General features: G+C 41.7%; 2 protein-coding genes across 9 annotated transcripts in view; one reads left to right on the top strand and one right to left on the bottom strand.

Moving 5' to 3' along the window:
• Nucleotides 1-6,458, top strand: part of SLC4A5 (solute carrier family 4 member 5) — a 116,046-nt gene extending 109,588 nt beyond the window's left edge. For 5 of the 8 annotated variants that reach the window (XM_053200788.1, XM_053200786.1, XM_053200790.1 and 2 more), the window contains 2 exons: nt 2,361-2,428; nt 4,461-6,458. In XM_053200788.1, the coding sequence (XP_053056763.1) occupies nt 2,361-2,428; nt 4,461-4,626 (234 nt within the window). In that variant the 3' untranslated portion in view covers nt 4,627-6,458. Of the gene's footprint in view, nt 1-1,207; nt 1,293-2,360; nt 2,429-4,460 lie in introns of all 8 variants that reach the window. The other 3 variants (XM_053200791.1, XM_053200793.1, XM_053200792.1) reach the window with 2 other exon arrangements.
• A 771-nt stretch (nt 6,459-7,229) lies between these two features.
• MTHFD2 (methylenetetrahydrofolate dehydrogenase (NADP+ dependent) 2, methenyltetrahydrofolate cyclohydrolase) lies at nt 7,230-19,583 on the bottom strand. The gene is made up of 8 exons (XM_015087061.3): nt 19,432-19,583; nt 14,585-14,769; nt 12,680-12,802; nt 11,602-11,754; nt 11,019-11,126; nt 10,066-10,158; nt 9,562-9,687; nt 7,230-8,341 (listed from the first exon to the last, which is right to left on the bottom strand). The coding sequence occupies exons 1-8, from the start codon at nt 19,530-19,532 to the stop codon at nt 8,178-8,180; spliced, it is 1,053 nt and encodes a 350-aa protein (XP_014942547.2). The 5' UTR covers nt 19,533-19,583; the 3' UTR covers nt 7,230-8,177.
• Nucleotides 19,584-19,841: the final 258 nt, after the last annotated feature.

The raw sequence follows: 19,841 nt of genomic DNA, 5'->3' as shown, positions 1-19,841 counted from the left end.
AGAAGTCGGATGGGTACCCACATCAGTAGACTAGACTCCTGGATAGTTGTAAGTACTGGGGGACAAGGTTTGCTTGGCCTGCCCTTGGGGTATTAGGGAAGAAGGTGGGGGGGAGAGGCTGTGTCCTCACTGAAAGGAGAGTGGCTACATTCCTCAGATGCTGGGGACCACCTGGTTGCCCCATCTACCCTTCTTCTCTCATGCTTCCTTCCCATCCCACCCCCAAAACACCCAGGGAGTCAAGAGACAGGAAGCCAGTCCAGAGCTTACAGTAAATCACAAAATGTTAAGCAGGAAGATTATCTAGTTCAAGTGCTTATTACAGATGATGAAATGGTCCCCCAAAAGGGAAGTAGTTTACCCAAGATGGACATATGGCTAAATGTCTAAAAGGGAATTAAGAAAACTGTTCCTGACTTTGAATTTGATCATTTCCAATATGCTAAGCTGCCCATGCCATCTCCTAACACCATGCCTGTCCTTGCATTCTCCCGGTTTGACCTGAACCCACATTTCTGCATCTATCTTGAACTGTTCTAGTGATTTTGCCTTTTGCAGATCAGAGCTGTTCACAGACAGATCCTTGATTAGTGGCAATCAAACCCTCTTCTGATGGTAGTGATAGACCCAAACTCCCCTTGTCCTTAATTACTTTCCTCTTCAAGAGGCCCATCATTCATTCACATGTTTTTCATTGGTGATTTAGTTGGTTTGCAAAGATAGGCTTGAGAACAAAGAAACGGAGAATCTAAGTGCCTTTTAAAGACAAATACTTATTCTTTCATTGATTCATTCAATAAATATTTGAGTGGCTACCACGTGCCAGGAACTTCTGCAGGGTTGGGGAAAAGCATGAAAAATTCAATGGAAAAATGGGATTCGATTTACATAAATTCATTTTACACATGTCTTTACAGCAACACCAGCCATTGTGTGAGATTCACTCCCAAGAGATTGGTTACTCTAACAGTTGAAACTGTTCTGATCAATAACGTTCCTGGAAGAGTTCTGTCTTGTCTAGGACAGCAGGCTAACTATGATTGCCCCTCAGCGGGCCCCAGGGTATTTGTAGCACCTCCTAAGTGTTTAGATGTAAAGAGGATGGTGGTTGGCACACATTGTGGTGCATGTATTTTCCATCTTGGCAAGAAAGCCAAAGCTGTTGTATTGCTGGTGTTTATCAGCTTTTCCCACTGTTTCTCTCCAGCCCCAGTTCCCTCCTCCCTCAGTTATAAAGATTCCCATGGAAAGTGTCCAGTCAGATCCCCAAAATGGTATCCACTGCATTGCCAGTAAGTAAAACACATGGTGTCTCTCCCTTCCTACTTACTACTAATCCTCCAGCTCTTCCTCCAAGGAACTTTCATCTTTAATTCAGGGGGATCTAATAGTCTCAGAAGCTAGAGGACTCCTGTGGTAGGCAGAGTTCAATGAGAACTGGGTCACAAGGACTGAGACTTCAACCAAATAGAAACCCAGAATCAAACCCTGCAGACGCCAGTGATCAATCTTCACTTCCATTTGGGCAAAGTCCTTCATTCCTTCCTTTCCCCTGGTGCCTCCTGATGTCTGTGGCACTACCTGGCCCTCTCTTGAATCATTTCAGACCACATTTACCCAATCCTGAATCCCTGAGCCTCCCATGTTTTCCAGTGGTTATTGAAAATGATTGGGAGTTCAAATCCCAGCTGAGTTGTCTCCTTTAGAGAAATAGTATAGCATTGGGATCACAAATTTTTGTCAGAAGGGGAGGTTTTAGTGGTTGGGCTGTGCTTCCATATGAATCACAGGTACCTTCCTCCTGCTGAAATGGAGGCTGTCTGGGAGAGATGGGGCTTTGCTTACGAAGATCCTGGGGGATCTGTGGCTGCCTTTACCCCCTCCCAGCGTCAGCGCCCTCCCAGCGCACACTTCTGTCAAGACAACATAGCCTTGTCTGAGAGTAATCAGAAAGATTCCACTTGAGTCCTGACCCCAGTGCTCCTAATATAGGACTTGCCACTTTTCTACAGGACCCAGATTAGAATCCTGCCAGGGCCCTTGAAGGGCTTCCCATCACTCTCTGTCAGAGGTACCTTTCCTTTTTTGTTTCTAATTTTCCTTCCTCCTTGCCATTTGTATATTTCCATCACCCTTTCTCACTCTTCCCTGGCCCCGCCCATGCCTCACACCCACCTAACCTGGCTGAGAACCGTCTGGTGAAGTCACCCATCCCTGTGAGGCCCCTGAATTTCTCTTGTGTAGTGTTGGCCATAGGGGTTAGAGAATAGGAAGGAGGGTGAGGGAGGCACTGGAGAAAGGCCTTCTCCAGTATGGTCCTCAAACCTGCTCCACAACTGACATTTTAATTTTCCTGCCAGGAAAAAGAGCTTCCAGTTGGAGTTACTCATTCTGATTCTTCCTTCAGTGACTCAGACCTTGACCGAAGGTAATGGCCATGAGGCAGACTCCTTGGGTTTTAGATAAGAGACTAAGCAATGGCCTGGAAGGCTGAGGGCCTAGGATTTCTCAGGCTAGCCAGTGTCTCAGTAAAGGCCTTTGCTGGTCCACCAGAAGTGGAGAGACATAGTTATTGGGGTCAAGTAACAAGTATGACATAACATGATTACAATATAAAAGGTACTCAACTTTAGAAAAGGAAATTTTTACAGAATACTACATAGAATGAAAACTGAAAATACTGGGGGAAAAGAATATAGAGAAAAACTACACATTACTTAAGTATAGATTATTGAATGCCAGGATAAAAGCAGGTCTAAGAATCAAAACACCAGGTACTCCAATACCAGTGGAATAAAGTAACAGTATGGTTAATTAGCAAAGGGCAGAAAGGCTATCAAAGAAAGCTATCTAAATATCAAAGATCAAGTAGAGGGGTGCCTGCCTGGCCCAGTCAGTGGAGCAAATGACTCTTGATCTTGGGGTTGTGAGTTCAAGCCCCACGTTGGGCGTAGAGCTTACTTAAGAAAAAAGATTAAATGGAGGTAATAGTCAAGAAAGGATTCCAGCCCATTTCCAGGAGCCCCTCTGCCAAATGTGATACCTTGGCGTTCTGAATGAGAAGCCATGAAAAAGTGGGGCAACCTGATGACTGAAAACACAGAAGTCTCGAAAATGGAAAAGAGAAATCCAGGGGCAAGAAAGTCGGCCTCAGTTATTACTGGGAAGATGGTAGGGCGCTCCTACATGGTGCTCTAAACTGGACAGGAATCACTGTACTACGTCACCCATGAGCAAAAGCACAGGCTATCCCAAGTCCAGAGGCAGATGAATCTCCACACTCAGATGGCACTCATTCAAGAGATTTTAGAAAACTGAGAAGTCAAGGCTATTCCCACATTGCTAGGATGAGAAGACAGATCTCACTGTAACAGCCTCCCTAAGCAGCAGACCCAAGGCCCAGGGGTATCACATGTCCCCGTTATATCTCTGCCTGGCTTCTCATTCCACCCCTCAGGTTAGGATTCTACACCATTACAAATGCCACGGATTTTTAACATACGAAGGTGTTAAGAGAAAAGCAGTCTATCTGGATCTATTTTCATTTTTAAGTAGCCTACACCAAATTGAATCTCTGTCCCAATTTCAGTCCATGGAGAGAAAATTTGGACCAGGATAGGGGATTTTCAAAAATCTGTTAAATTGTACAAAACCTGGGACAAGATCAGAAATGGAGAAAATTTGATAATTGGTGATGGCACCTCCCAACTATCCTGGTGTTTTACCGTATCTATGGAAGTAGGTGGAAGCAGAGACCACTAAACAGGATTCTCCGTTTCAGTGGCGGAAAAGGCTCAGCAACACGATCTAGTTTAACAAAGATTAAGCATCTGTGATCCACCAGCATGATGCTTAATCCCTGGGGATATACAAAGACAGGCCTATGAACAAAGACATACAGCACCATGTGCCAAGAACAGTGGAGCGCATGGAAGAGAAAGGTCAGTGTCTAAGGGAGGGATTTGCCTTATCTAGAGAGTCTGGGAATGATAAATAGGAGTCTGCCAGTTACACAGAGTAAAGAAGAAAAGAGGCAGAAGAAGGGCATTTCAGGCAATGGGAACATGCCTGAAATACTATTTGAAAATATACACACGGCGAAGACTGCTGGGATAAGCAGGCCATCAAACTAGAAGTAATCAGGAGTGCAAACATAAAAGGCCCTGTCTGCCACTGAGGAGCTTGGATTCTAACTTTTGGACAGTAGGAATCACAGAAAGACCTGTGATCCAGAAAGTTCACCTTAGCAATAATGTGAAGACCAGGCTGAAACTCATGGCGAGACTAGCTAAGCAACCACAGCTGAAGGCCAAGTGCAGAGGATGCCACTCATTCCCAGGACGTGTTAAGAGTTCATAAGCAAAGACAACTATTTGCACTAGAGCCTGCCCTGGGGCATAGCAGTTGAAAACACCCAGTACTAGATATGTCACTCTTCCCTCCCTCTTTTTCTCATTCAGCATCACTTTGCACTTCAGAATTTCCTGTCCAGCTTCACCTGCTTTCAACTACTCACAGAGCCCAGTGTTCATGGTGCCACAGGTGAAGATAGAAATGGAGTCAGACTGTGACTTCACAGATGTGGACAGATATGGAAGAGAAACTGACGGCGAGACCACCCTCTAGGACGCAGCTTCCCCCAGATGTGGTTTAATCTTCACTGTGGAAGGACATGGCTTAATCTTCATTGTGAGGCCAGGGCCAAATCCCTGAACTTCCCTGTGCCGGTTTCCTTATTTGCCAAACCGAGGGTCACTCCACTGGATAAAAAACTGACCTGTGGGTGAAAAGTACTACTTATGTGCAAAGCTATCTCCTTTTTGCAGTTATGAAAACAACAAAGGAAACATACCTTATTTTAAAATGCCGTCCAGGATAGAAATTATAACATGTCTTGAAATGAAAAAAATGCTTGCCTCCCCAAATTATAGCTAGGATAAAGGGGCAATAGTAAATTTTTATTAAAACAAATATCAATTAGATTTTTTTTTAAGTTTAGATTTTAAAGTATCTAGATGGTCTTGAAAGAACTATTAAAATGCTCACACTTCAGTACACCAACGTTGGAAAATTTGTTTTGCAACTTGGCATTGGGAAGAAATATTTCAAAGGTCCTATCTTTCCCTATCTCATTCAGTTTTCAAAGGGTCATTTGTCAAGTCTGAACCATCTGCATGCATTGCGGCCTTGTTCCAGCACAGAAGTGTGACTGGAGCCTTCCCAGATTGAAAAGCCAGTTGTGAAAGTCTGTTAATGAAAGAACCAACACATTAGAGTGGGTAAATGTTTCTAAAATAAAATTGTTCTTGTTAAAGTGAAACTTCAAACCACATGTTACAGCAACAAAATGACCCTTTAAATTAATAGCACTGGTTTTTCACATCCAGAATAAGATTTCTTTACACCTTCAGGGAGACTCTTCCTACAAGTTTTCAATGGCCTGATTCCCAAAGTCAAACTCCCATCCACATGACTGCTGCATGTTAGGCAGAGCTAATGTAAAATATTAAATTATAACTTTGCAGTATTAGATTACTACTTTAAAGGAATGATTAGAAGCCAAGTTGGATAGATTAATGACGCATTAGTAAAGAAGCATAAAACTTACTATCAGTCTGTCTTCAATCCCCATTTGACAAACATCAACATTGTTTATTTAACACCTACTATGTGCCTGATAGCCGCAATGCATCTGACATTTACTGTCTCCAAAACAACTATGGATTTGAATTTCAAGTAAATCTCTTTGGTTAGTCGCCACATTTACTCAAGATTACAAATGCAGGTGCTTTTTTCTTTAGTCTTTTCTATTTTTTAAAGACAAATGACACTAGATCATTAACATTTGGGTACTAGGACAGCTAATTGCCTCTGCGATCTTCAGAGCCTTGTACAGTGCCTGGTCCATGGAAAAACTCTCAGTGTTTATTAAATCTCAGAGCTCCTTTCCAAGGGATACTGCCAAGAGGTAAAGCTCTAAGCCTCTCCCACTTGATCACAGCAGAATGACTAAGCTGCTCACTAATCCAGAACCATCCCCTGAATTTAAGTGCAAATTCTGTATCTTCATCTGCACCAATCCTGGAAGAGCTACAATCTACCCTTAACATCTATTTTAAAACTTGGCTGATTTCCAATGGCACTTTGTCCAAATTAAACTGTAGAAATGTTATGGATTCCGGAGTAAATGTGCTTGATTAATCAAACAAGTTGGAAAACTATGATGTTAGTTTTTTGTTGTTGTAAATTGATCACTATAATTTCCACCTTCTATGTCATTTATATTTTGTACACACATGAACATTGTAATTTTGATAGCTTTTAACAGGTTGACATATTGTTCTCCTTCCAGTAGGTCAGAACTATTTTCCCATTTGTAACTATAATTCAATAAAACTTAATCCTGTCTGCTCATCTTGCAAACTATCATCTTCTTACATCTCCAGAAAACTATCAAAAGAATAAAGGCAGGGGCGCTTGGGTGGCTCAGTTGGTTGAGTGTCCCCGACTCTCTCCCAGAAATGAATAAACATTTAAAAAAGAAGGCAGTTGGCAGAAGAACAAGGAGGGAATAAGTCAACTCAAGTAAGTAAGTAAGTAACTTAAGTTGACTTACTCCCTCCTTGTTCTTTCTCTTTCTATCTCAAGCTGCCTGGAACAGGAGCTATATCATCTGCCTGCTTGGAAGCCAAAATACCCAGTCCTGGTAGAGAAGAGGATACACAGGCACCTGTCCCAGACTCAAAATGCGCACAGCAAACACCTTCCAATCTGTCAAATCAAACACACACATTGAAAAAAATAAATGTATACAGAGGAAGGGGGCAGAGTGAAGGGGGGCAATGGCAAGCATATCAAAAAGGGCTGTGTAAATCCAACAATGTGTACATTGAGCTGCATGGTTTAGACAGCACCTAGAATAGGCCTAACCACTGACATGAATCTTACAGATTAAGCTCCTGGCTTGGCACAATCTGTTGGGATGTAAGACTAAAAGGACTAGACTTGTTTCTCCACCGTGCTTTGTATCAATTTAAGGCACAGGATTAGGTGTCACCGAATACAAGAATATCTATGTCAGTTACATCCAGTGAAAAAGATTAACTGTGATTAGGACACAACTAAAACTGTAGCAGGAAGATACGGTATTTTGGAAACTCATTCCACCCCAGTCAGAAGTGTTTTATTAAAAAAAAAAAAAAATGGGGAAACACACACACACACACGCACACAGAAAACCCTTTTAATCAGAAAGTCTGATTAAATTCAATATTAAGTTCTCAAAAACCCATCGGGGAAAGTCAACAGGTTACATCAAAGCAGGCAGCTGCTGACAAGTCTTTGGTGGAAAAGTAAGTTGCATACTTCTATAAGCTGCCCTAATGATTATCAAGCCCGAGTTTTGTTTTTCAAAAATAGTTTCAAGATATACCAAGGAAACATACAGACACCCTCAACAGTACAAAGATGTAACAATGAAGTTTAAGGATATAGGAAAAGCCAAATATGACAATACACACAAATCTATAAGCCTTTCAATCCTAGAAAAAAATGGGAAACCTCATGAATGTAATGCACATAAAACGAGGACTAACAACACATGGAACCATCCTAAACATTTTCCCAACACTAAGCCATGAAATGACAGCTTAGGACACCATTAACATGTAGTTTTTACATACATTATGTATGTAAATTAGAGTAATTTTTTTCTACGCAATTACCATTTCTTCCTTTTTACCTTTTCCCTAATTTTCTCTAGCAACACTTTTCCTTTGGTTTAACCAGTTGAACTCAAAAGGTTTGGAACCTAAAGTGAGTATCAACTCTTATTGGAATAGCACTTGGGAAATGCAATCCTAGAAAAGGCAAATTTTAACTGAAGTGGCTTGACAAAGTTAAGCATCCATTCTCACTGTGACAATGTCCTCCATGTTAATCACTAGGTTGATGGCTTCTCTTGGCTGGATCACACGACCCAGCATGATACTGGCGTGCTCCGTGGTGAGGTACTGCAGAGTTCTGTGCACAAACTCCCAACCATTTAAGCTTTCAATAAATACAAAGCATCATTTTAAACCATTTCGGTAAAATAAATAAAAAATATTGCATTTCTATTGGCCTGTTTTGCCTCTTGAACTGGCTTGGACTGTTGTTTGTGACAGAAGACACAACAGTTAATTAGTAGCAACTCCACGCTCCTTAGGTTTCAATACTTCTCGCTCTTCAAGCCTCAGCACCTTTTTTGCAGCAATAATGGTATTCTTCATTAGCATCGCCACTGTCATGGGACCAACACCCCCAGGGACTGGAGTGATGTAACCGGCTTTCTTTCTGACGCCTATATAGAAACAGGATAGGCAGACTGCCTTAATTATAGCAAAGGAAATGTATGCATTTTAACATACCATGGAAGAAGCATTTAAAGAAAAAGCAAGAATATATGTAAGCACCTTCATAAACCTCAAACTCATTAAAAAAAAAAATCACATCTATATGACTCAGGGGTAAAGCTTTTTGAACATACTAATAAAATAACATTCACATAAGGAGTTGTTCAATGAATATTTATACATTTAACCTATAATTTACTAGTCATACTTTTCCTCCATATTAAATCAATTTCAAAAGAAATACCTGGATGGGTTAACTGTATGTGAAGTATAACTATAATAATTATTTTTATGTTATTAATATTAATATATTAACAATAGCTACCTAGAACAGTTTAATTTTATTCTATTCTATTTTTTTACTATTGATTTACTAGATTTCTTTAACTATATACTGTTTACCCAAAGCACCAAACAAAGTAATTTTCTGGAAAGTGAGAAGATTTTTTTTTAACGCAATCTTAAAGCAAAAATATTTAAGCACTTAGCCTTGTGTCTGATTGCTTATTAGAAATGGAAAGCTAGAAACAGACTTATCAGCATAAAATTGAGATAAACATGATACCTTAAAAACTGAAAGGAGAAATCTACTAGTATACTTCAAAAGTCAGGAACGTGACTTTTTCCTGGACCATTTTTAACAGGTTCAGGTTTGTGATCTCCCCTTTCAATGTGAAAATGATAAATCTGTAACACCTTCTAGGAGACTGAATGGTGTCAGAAAGTCACTTCATTAAATTTTCAGACTTGGTAAGTCATGAAGTCGTTTCAACTATGAAGTAACCCTAAAGAAAGAAAACACCTTCCTGAAAAGCTTATAGCTGGTCCCCATAATCTTATGATATAAACATCCTAAAATGATTCTAGAATGACTACCATTTCTTAAAAGATTTCTCTTTAATTCATGTGGGATACATTTTAAATTACCAGAGTAACCTAAGTGGTTTTTTTTGTTGTTGTTGTTTTTAAAGTACTCTCTACCCCTATCATGGGACTCAAACTCAACGACCCCAAGATCAAGACTCGCATGCTCTACTAACTGAGCCAGCCAGGCGCCCCCAGAGTAACGTAAGTTTAAAAGTTAAAGAAAAAGTAAATGATCTGTCCTAAATGTCCATTAAAGGTAGTATTTACTGACTTTATATTTTAAGAAAATTATACCATATACCTTCAAAATCCACATCTCCAACCAACTTGGGTTTAGCAGTGATGGGATCTTGAATTCTATTTATTCCCACATCGATGACTGCTGCTCCCTCCTTGATCATATCTGCTGTGATCAGATTTGGAATGCCTGCAGAGACAGGAATGACAGGAATGGTCACTAGTACCGAAAGAAAGATTCCACCTGTCACAGTCTTATCTGATTTCAATTTTAAGGGACATGGAAGAACTAAAAAGCTTATTTCGTGAAAACCTGTGAAAACTGTTAACCAAGGAATGACTGAAACTTCACATAGTAAACAGAAATATTTGGGCCCATCTGAAGTAACATTACCCACCAAGTCTATAGTGAAAAGCCAAAAACCAACACCGCGCGTACAGTTCCCACCTCATCTTTATGGGCAGCTCACAGGGTCATCCCTAAAGGAATGGGAATGGGGTAGCAGAGAGGCAGGCAAAGTCTAAGATTCTAAGGGCTGTCCTTCCATCCCCTCCCCGGTGTTCGTACCTGCAGCAGAGACCACAATGTCTGCGAGAACTGTATGTTTCTTCAGTTGCTCTTTGGGAGTGTATCGATGAGATATTGTAACAGTGGCATCGCCTAGGAGTTAAAATATAGATGTCCTGATTTCTGAATCAAAGCTGAGATTGGATTAGGTCTTAATTAACCAACCCATTTTAGAAATTCACCATCTCTGAAAAAAATAATTGACTTAATTCATGTACCATATTTTCTGGCCAGCTCAGTAATCATTTACTTTTCAGAAATTAATACCCAGTTTCTTATAACTTTCATCCCCTCATCCTATCTCTATCCTTTTGAATCATATATAATTAAATTTATCCCTTATCCTATTTAGCAGCCTTTCAAGAATTTTACTTTTCCTAAGCACAATGTCACTAGAATTACTCAAGGTTTAAAAAAATAAGTGTGCTGAAACATATTTGGAAGTACATAGTTTTGCCATTATTTCTGATGTAATCATGTAAGATCATACGATAATCACGTGTGATAACTGATTTATGAGGCTTTTCAGACAAATTCACAGAACTTGACATAATGACACACTACAGCCTTTTCAAGTCAATCCTTTGCAATGGTCTAAGATTTTTTTCTATCAAATGACATAGAATGGGATACTAACTTTGAACTGTTTCTTAGCCCCAACTATGCAAGCCATAAAGGAAAATGTGTAACTGCCGTCAACCATGCTTACACTCAAAACTCAAATTTAATTCTGAGGCATATCCATTTCTGTAGTAGGTCCCTAATAAAGGCATTTAAAAGTCTCAGGTGACATGAGTTCAGCTTGTCCTACCAAGATCACTCCCCAAATATGCCAAATATCTGCTAACAAAATCACAATAAATACACATGCAAAGTTTAACAAACATAGGACAGCCTCTGAAGGTTTGCACAAAAGGGAGGAAGGAATACTCCTCAGAACTCCACTGCCTTACCTCCAGGGCGCTCGTGAGCCCCATCTGTGTGTAGTAGCATTGCAATGGGCATTCCAACGTTTTTTGACCTCCCAGCCACAACCACATTCTTCCCCAGGGTTGGAATGCCTATGAAGAAATATATATATTTGCATTAAAAAGAGTGCTAGACTATCTTAGAATGAGCACCAAAGAAAAAGGCAGACAGATAGTCTTGGACATAAACCAGTGGTAACTAAGGGAGTTACTAAGCTTGTTGCCTCATCAGTCAATGGGGCCTATCACCTGCTACATAGAGTGAAGGCTAAAAAGAGAGAGAAAGCACCCTGTAAGCTACAAAATGTTACAGGAGTGTGCACTATCAACACAATCAAATCTTAAGTTTCCTTTATGGGGGCTTCTGGATTAAATAGCAACAAAGTTAAAATAGGCAAATAGTCAAAATAGGCAACTGCAGAGAGAGGTAGGCTCTGGTGTCAGGACCTAGAGGACGTGTGGCCAGAGTATCGGAGCATCCATTCTGCTTACTGTAGGACTTTTTATCATCTGTAAGTACTATTTTTATAATAGTTAACACAGACATACAACTATAGGATAGACCTACCGGTTCGCTTAATTATTTCCCAGACACCCCATGGGGTAGCCGGTAACATGGAATACTGGTCCAAACACATTCGCCCTACATTAATTACATGAAAGCCATCAACATCCTTGTCTGGAGAAACGGCATTGCAGATCTTTCTCTCGTCCATGTGCTCTGAAAAAGAAGTCAGAGCAGTGGCCTTAAGTCACTGTTGTATAGTTACGACAGTCTGACTCCAACTTATCTGGTTTATCATGCAAACCAGTTCCCCTTCCATGACTTGCCTCTGTGATTTACTTGCTTGTGTGCACAGAAGAAACACACACCAGGCAAAGACAAATGCTAATATCAAAGCCAATATCCTCTCGTACAACTGCTTCCCTCCAATGCCATTTTGTATCAAGATCTCAATACCAGGGGTGCCTGCGTGGCTCAGTTGGTTAAGCGTCTGACTCTTGATCTTGGCTCAGGTCGTGATCTCATGGTTCGTAAGTCCAAGTCCCACATCAGGCTCCACACTGACAGCATGGAGCCTGCTTGGGATTCTCTCTCTCCCTCTCTCTCTGTCCTTCCCCCACCTGCTTTCTCTGTCTCTTTCTCAAAATAAATTTTTAAAAAAAGACCTAAAAATAAATAAATAAATAAATAAATAAATAAGGGTGCCGGGGTGGCTCAGTCAGTTAAGCATCCAACTTAAGCTCAGCGCAAGGTCTCACAGTTTGTGGGTTCAAGCCCTGCATCAGGCTCTGTGCTGACAGCTCAGAGCCTGGAGCCTGATTCAGATTCTGTGTCTCCCTCTCTCTCTGCCTCTCCCCTGCTCACACTCTGTCTCTCTCTCAAAAATAAATAAGCATTAAAAAAATTTTTTTTAATCAAATAAATAAATAAATAAATAAATAAATAAATAAATAAATAATCTCAATACCAAATTAAGGAGCAATTAGTATTCTGAGTAGGGCTGTGGATATCTAATAAAATATTCACTCTTTTGAGTGTAACTCCCTTTAAGTCAAATCCACATGAGGGGCCAGGTATATAAAGTAACTAAGAATCCTCTACTCCTCAGAAATCATTCTAAGTGGTGGAGCCCAAAACTCACCTGGAAGAGGCAGCTGAACAAGGAGGCCATCTACATTATCATCATTATTTAGTTTATTAATTAAATTCAACAGTTCTTCCTCTGAAATTGAAGCTGGTTTCACAATTGTCTCACTGTTGATTCCTATAAGATTATTTCAAGGTTAAAAAAAACATTGAGGCATTTAATGAGCAATGTTATGTTGCCTGCCATGGTATTCTAACCTAGATGTTTTCATCACACTCAACCCTGGTAGCTAAAAAGCCTGAATCAGTTCCCAAGGCACCTAAAAAGGTACCTTCACAAATATATACACTACAGAATGCTGGCTTGACAATTCTATACATTATTCTACACTATCCTCATTAACTTCAATTTACAGACAGGGAGACTGAGACTCAGCAAAATTGAAACACAAGCCAGTTAGCAGTGAAGGCAATCCTTCCAGGTCCAAAGTTCATGTTCTTTCCACTGCACTGTGCTACCTCCCAGTGTCTTAAAAAGCCACAGCTTGCTATTTTCTAGAGGTTCTAAAGGTTTTTCAAAGAAAAGGGGAGCAAATGTCCACTGACTGATGAATAAAGAAGATGTGGTATAGGGATGCCTGGGTGGTCCGACTTCGGCTCAGGTCATGATTTCATGGCTCATGAGTTCGAGCCCCACACCAGGCTCTGTGCTGACAGCTCAGCGCCTAGAGCCTGCTTCAGATTCTGTATCCGTCTCTCTCTACCCCTCCCCTACTTGCACACTGTCTCTCTCTCTCTCTCTCTCTCTAATATAAATATACATTAAAAAAATGTAAAGATGTGGTACATGTATCATGGAATATTGGCCATCAAAAAGAATGAAATCTTGCCATTTGCAATGACATGGATGGAGCTAGAATGTATTATGCTAAGCGAAATAAATCAGAGAAAAACAAACCCCATATGATTTCACTCATATGTGGAATTTAAGAAACTAAAAAGATGAACATATGGGAAGGGGAACAAGGAGAGAGGGAAACAAATCACAAGAGACTCTTAACAAGAACAATCTGATGGTTGATGGAGGGAGGCGGGTGGGGGATAGGCTAGATGGGTGATGGGTATTAAGGAGGGCACTTGTGACGAGCACTGGGTAAGTATATAAGTGATGAATACTGAATTCTTCTCCTAAAACCAGTATCACACTGTATGTTAACTAAATTTAAATTTAAAAAAAGAAATAAGTAAAACCAACAAAGAAAAGGGCAGGAAGCCTCAATCCTCAGTGGTAATGAACAGAGTGTACTAAAAGCTCATGGTCCACCCACACGTCGTTTCACAGCCTTTCAGAAGGGAAGGGCACCAGGGGCTCACACCACTGACCCACAGAGGAGCAGGGAGAGGCAGAACTGAGACCAGGAAGTCTGTGGTATAACAAGACCTAGAACACAAACCTCCCATCACCCATACCCTCGGCTTCTACATTCAAAACTCTAACCACCTCTAACCTACATGATTTAATTGGCTTTGGACTCAATTACTGGAGAAGCTGAAAGCTATTTCCTAGAAGTCAGAGTCACTTCCTTCAAGCCTAGGATGGTGTTCTAGGCCACATCACTGAGGTCTCCTCAACCAAATCAAACTCAAACATCTCAGCCAGACTTGCATTATTGCTCAAGGAAAGCAAATGTAAATTGTGTTTAGTGTCACTTGTCAATGTCACAGAATTTAGCTTATATTCCAGAAGGCACCAAGAATACCAACCATATTCCTTCCATCCTAGTCTATAAACCTCCCCAGCAGATAGGCTGGATTTCTTTATGACAACATTTTGGATACAGTTCAATCACATTAGCCTCCTCTGACTGTCTTCTAATCAGACAAAATAATGAATGACAATGAAGTTTGCCTCAGGTAAGCCACAATTTAGCAGCAGTCAGAGTCTGAGAGTGACACATACCCACTTCTGCCGCTGCCCTGGTTTTGTTGAGGACGTAGGAGTGACTCGCAGGATTTTCACCAACCAGAACCACGCTCAGGTGTGGCCGCTTGTTGCCCGATGCCACCCATTCTTCCACCTCCTGCCGCACTTCCTGCTTGATCTGCTGTGCAAGTTTCCTTCCAGAAATGACAACAGCTTCATTTCTGTGGAAGGCAACAACAGTCACAAAACCAGAGAGCTTACATTTTTCTGAGAAGTAAAGATCAAACTATAAAATAAATAAATAAATAAATAAATAAATAAAAATTATTAAATACCCCCAAACTTAAAAAGTAGATTAAAACACATGGTGCCTAATCTGAGGGACAATGGAAATCTGCAGGCCAGGTTCAAAGTGGTAAATCTGTGTCCAGCTACATGTTCAGGAAGATAAAGTTGACGGAAATAGTTATCATTATCACCCTGAAGCTCAGAGAGTGAAGTGACAGTGAGGACTTGACAAGCTGGCTCTCAAATCCAGATCTGTCTGAATCCAGAGTCCAGGCTCTTCCTGCCACACCATTCTGCCTCCTGATCATTGACAAATTGATAGACCAAAAAAAGTTTTTCATTGCTTTATTTGACCCATCATCACTATGAGGTCAAACAGGGTTTCCTACGCACTTATATACCGTTTGTAGTTTGTGCTTTGCCCATGTTATTCGCATCCAGTCATATGTTTCAAACCATTTCCCAGTTAAGTCAATTAGCTTTTAATTTCTATGATGCTTTCAAATATATAAATTATGTTATGCAATTAAACCAATACACAATATTCTGGACAGGTCAAACCTCAAAATAACAACTGCTGCCCCCAGCCCCTCCTGGAGAAGACTTTCCTAGTAAGAATAGGGGTGGGAGGAGACTAGTAGAGGTTCCATCTCACGGGTGGCAGTGTGCTCTACCCCGGAACCCCATGGCCCTTCCACAGCTGACCAACTAGCAGTGAGTATCTGACATCAAGGACGACAATTTCTAGGCAGGCCAGTGGTCCAGTTGGTACAAAAGCTCAGTAAAGTGAAAGCAGTGGTAGTTAACCTAGACTGGTAAGAGCTTCTCCCCAAACCACATTCACACACTAGAACCACAGGGGACCTGTTGGTAGGAGGCCCGGAAGAAAGACAGAAAAAAGCAAAGAGAGAAAACAGCAGTTACACTCATGGTAGACAGAGCAAGAGATGCAGAAACTGCTACTGGGGGTGAGGCAATGAGAAAACTCAGGGTCCAAAAGAACCTCCAGTTCCCCAAATCATGTTCAGATCTCTGAAAGGTCATCTCTTCCCGATAAGAACTGTTTATGCAGCTCTTCCTGGGTTCCAATGTGGAAGATTCCTGGTTTTCTTAGCATCTGCTCCCTAAGCATAAAGGTCTCAGTGTAAACAAGTCGTCCCCTTTAGATTTGTCCTCAGTATCATGAAGAATGCTCCAACCTCAAGGCCGAGATACACAACTATTTGAAATACTGAAACAATTTCTCCTTACAGCACATATTTAATTGTCAGGGATAATAACATCAAGGTACTAGTTATCTTGTAGGTCAGATATGATTCATTCCTTTTTTTCTTTTTAAAGATTTTATTTTTCAGTAATGTCTACACCCAGTGTGGGGCTCAAACTTACAACCTCAAGATCAAGAGTTACTTGCTCTATACGTGCCCCAGAAATGATTAATTCTTAAGACCACTGTTAACTAGGGGTGTCTGGCTGGCATGTGACTCTTGTTCTCAGGGTGGTGAGTTACAACACATACATACATACATACATACATACATACATAAATGCCACTGTTAACTACAATGGAATTTTAAAGCTCCAACAGTCTTTAAGCCATCCATGCTTCCTTTCCATTTGTATTAAGATTAAATACCTGCTTTAAACCAGATGAAAATGTCTTAGATGTACAGCAGTAATTTTACATTTAAACCTTATATTAATTTGTACTTGTATCTTGGGAGGTATTAAAAAGATATAATTTTAGAGTAAACGAAGTACTTTTACCCACATTTTATGTAATGATACTAGCATAGCACAAAGTATATAATAGTACTTCATTATACCCATGGTATATTAAGGAATTGAAAACATGTTCACATTTGCAAATCTATTTCAGAATTACATCTGAAGGGGACTTAATTCAAAGGGCTTTGAACACAAACACCTCTGGCAACATTCCTGGGGAATAGCCCCAGTCCAGAAATGCATTTCCCAACCCTGGAGAAATTGGTTAGAGTTACACACACACACACACACGCACACACACAGATCCTTAATATATAATAGATATATTTATCTTCTTATATACTCATAAGGATATGTGTGTAAATGTATATACACATGTATAAATATTCAGAAAGTCTTAAACTACCCTTCCTTAAAAGGTTCCTTTTGAAAGCAATGAACTTAGAGAAAATGATAGCAGCACATTGGGGCTAAGAATGATATACTCAAATTAAGGACACAGGGTTCTGAGAGAACCCAGTGTTCCAAGTCCCAAAGGCAGGTTCTGGATGTTATGCCAATTAGCTTTTTAAAAACTATCAAAGAGTAACAAGAACCAAAAACAAAGCCACAACACAATGAGTATCTTCTGTAACAGAACCTGTTTTAGCCTTCCTCTGCATATACAGCTCTGCAGAATGTGAAACAGTCCTGCCAGTGAGTCATTACCTAATTTCCCATCATCTCTTTTGCCAAAGGGCAGATAAAATAACTGCTACCCCAAAAGAAACAGAGGCTCAACTTAGTCCCACAGGGAATCCAAAATGTATTAACTATATTAACTAACACTTATTTAAGAATTAAATGCTTTCACAGATGTGTTTAGAAAATCTTCCATTAAAATTATGAATGAATAAAAATAAAATAAAATAATGAATGAACAGACTAGAAAAAAGTCACAAGGACTGTTCAAATAAAATTCAAAACTAAAAGCCAACTCAGTAGTATCTTTACTCTCCTAATTCAATAGCTTTACAACACTGTAATTTTCCATAAAAAAATTTTCAGGTGCACTTTATGAGTCCTGATCAGGTTATTCTAGAAAGACTTCAGTTATCTACTAATTAATGGAACCAGTAATGAGTAAAGAAAGCTACAAAGGGGGACGGAACTAACATCTATTAAATACTAGATATTTTGCTAAGAATTTTACATACATTACTCTCAGTTACCTTGGGGTTATTATACTAACACTGGTATATAGAAGGGGAAACTGAGGACAGTAGAAACAAGATTCAAACACACTCAAACCTCTGCCTCCAAAGTCCATTTTTCCCTATGCCCCACTGTGTCCTAAACTATAGTACTATCTCTGCAACCATGAGTTTATGCTCCTGAAACTCTCTGCCAACCCCCTCTTCGCCAAAAAAGGAATACACACAGATTCATAAAACATATCATTGTTTTACATTTACTAGCCAGCAGTGATCAAAGCAATACCAGGAAACCATAAACACCAAACACAGTATTGCCTTCAGAGATGTGGAGCCTACTTGTTCATTCAGAAAGGCAAGTCAAAGGAGGGCATTTGTTACTGGAGAGTGAACAAACTGGTCCAGTTTTCTAGGTGATGAATTGAGGATCCTTACAAATCTCTTCAGTCATGAAAGCCACAGGCACACATGGCCAGAACTCAGGAAGGGGACAAGAGGGAGGCGAACAGACAGTAATGAGAGATGGGACTGGAGAGGCAGGTCAGGGTAAGACCAAGAGAAGTCTTGAGTGTCCTGGGTCTTCTTTCAAAAACGTATTAATACGCATTCTGTGTTACAACAGCACCTTGGCAATGCCTCTAATAACATTTTTACACTGACTGGAAATTACACATGTGTTCTGCCCCTTGAATTCCATTAAGGAAAGAAGACTTGATCACCCCTGAATTCACACAGCTTAGCGCAATGCCTGCATGAAAGAAAGAGCTGCTGGTACAAGGCTTAGATCGCCGGCAATGCAAAGGCTCTAAAGGTGGGCGTGAGAGTGCGCAGGTTTAGGGTGACAAATCACAGGCCCCCTGAAGACCCTTCAACCTAGGTTTAAGAATGGGAGTTTGAGGTCCCGAAAGATCAGGAAAAAACCTATTACCTCCCTAAGAAAATGCAAACAGCTCTTTCTCTCCTTTTCTTGGGTATTTAACCCTTCAGTTTACTCAGCCTGGCAGACCAACTCCGGGTGGACTGCATCAAAGCCCTGGTGAACACAGCACATGTATTCTCCTGGGAGGGGAAAGAGGCAGCCAGAAGAGCAGCCCGAGCCACATCCACTTCCCGAAGGAGGAGGGAAGTGCGGGTACCCGGCGAGCAAGCCGGCTCCGGGATTTCATCAGACTGCACCAACCCCCTCCGCCGCTAGGGTCCGGTCTCTCACTGAAGGCTGCTCATTCAGAGCCCTTCCCGGCGCTCGCCAAAGCGTAACCTCTGCTTTCCGCAAGCGGCTCGGCATCACAGCCAAGGGCGGCCGGCAGGTTCTGGCCAGTGACCTCGGTACAGTCCTGCGTTAATCGGGGCGCCCCATTAAACGTTAATCGCCTGCCCCTTCGCTCCGCACCGTGGGCCCCGTCCTGCGGACGGACTGACCCCAAGAGAGGGCGACGCCCCGGGGCTGCGGGAGACCTGTTTCCTCTAAAAGGCCGGTTCCGGGTATCAGCCCATCCCACGGAACGATGGCCCAGATCGCAGCCGGGGGCCGCGCGCGACTGCCACGTCGTCCCGCCACCGCCCGGGACGGAGATGCTCAGCAGAACGTCCCCCAGCGCCCCTCCGGAGCCCGGCCGGCCCCCCGCCCTCGGTTCCCTCAGCTTTCGGCGCTGACCTGGCTCCCGATCCTCTTACCGAGCTACCGAGAGGTGGAAGGGGCGATGACGGAGGTGGCAGCTCTGCGCTGGCCGGAGCAGCCGGATGGCCAACGTGAATACGAGGGAAGGAGCAGCCATCACCCGCGCCGGTGTCCGCGCCAGGAGAGAAGCGCGCGCGCGGGCAGCGCAATTATACCGCGGCCGCGTGGCAGGCCCCGCCTCCCGCCCGCACCCGTTGGTCCCTTCCCAGTAAAGTCCTGCTTACGATTGGAGCAAGAAGAGCCAGGAGCAAGGCCCTGAAAGGCTCGGAAGCTTCGATAGCCTGCAGAGATTGGCTGAGGAAGGCAAGCCCCTGCCAAACACAGCTAGTGTCACGGAAGCCCGGCTAACGCGAACAAGAGTTTGTTCATTCATTGTTTGAACAATTATCTGAGCGCCTACTGTGTG

The sequence above is a fragment of the Acinonyx jubatus genome, chromosome A3, assembly GCF_027475565.1.
Source record: "Acinonyx jubatus isolate Ajub_Pintada_27869175 chromosome A3, VMU_Ajub_asm_v1.0, whole genome shotgun sequence".
Classification (NCBI taxonomy): Eukaryota; Metazoa; Chordata; class Mammalia; order Carnivora; family Felidae; genus Acinonyx; species Acinonyx jubatus.
Note: the sequence above shows the minus strand (reverse complement) of the source record. Positions and strands in the feature narration are given on the sequence as shown.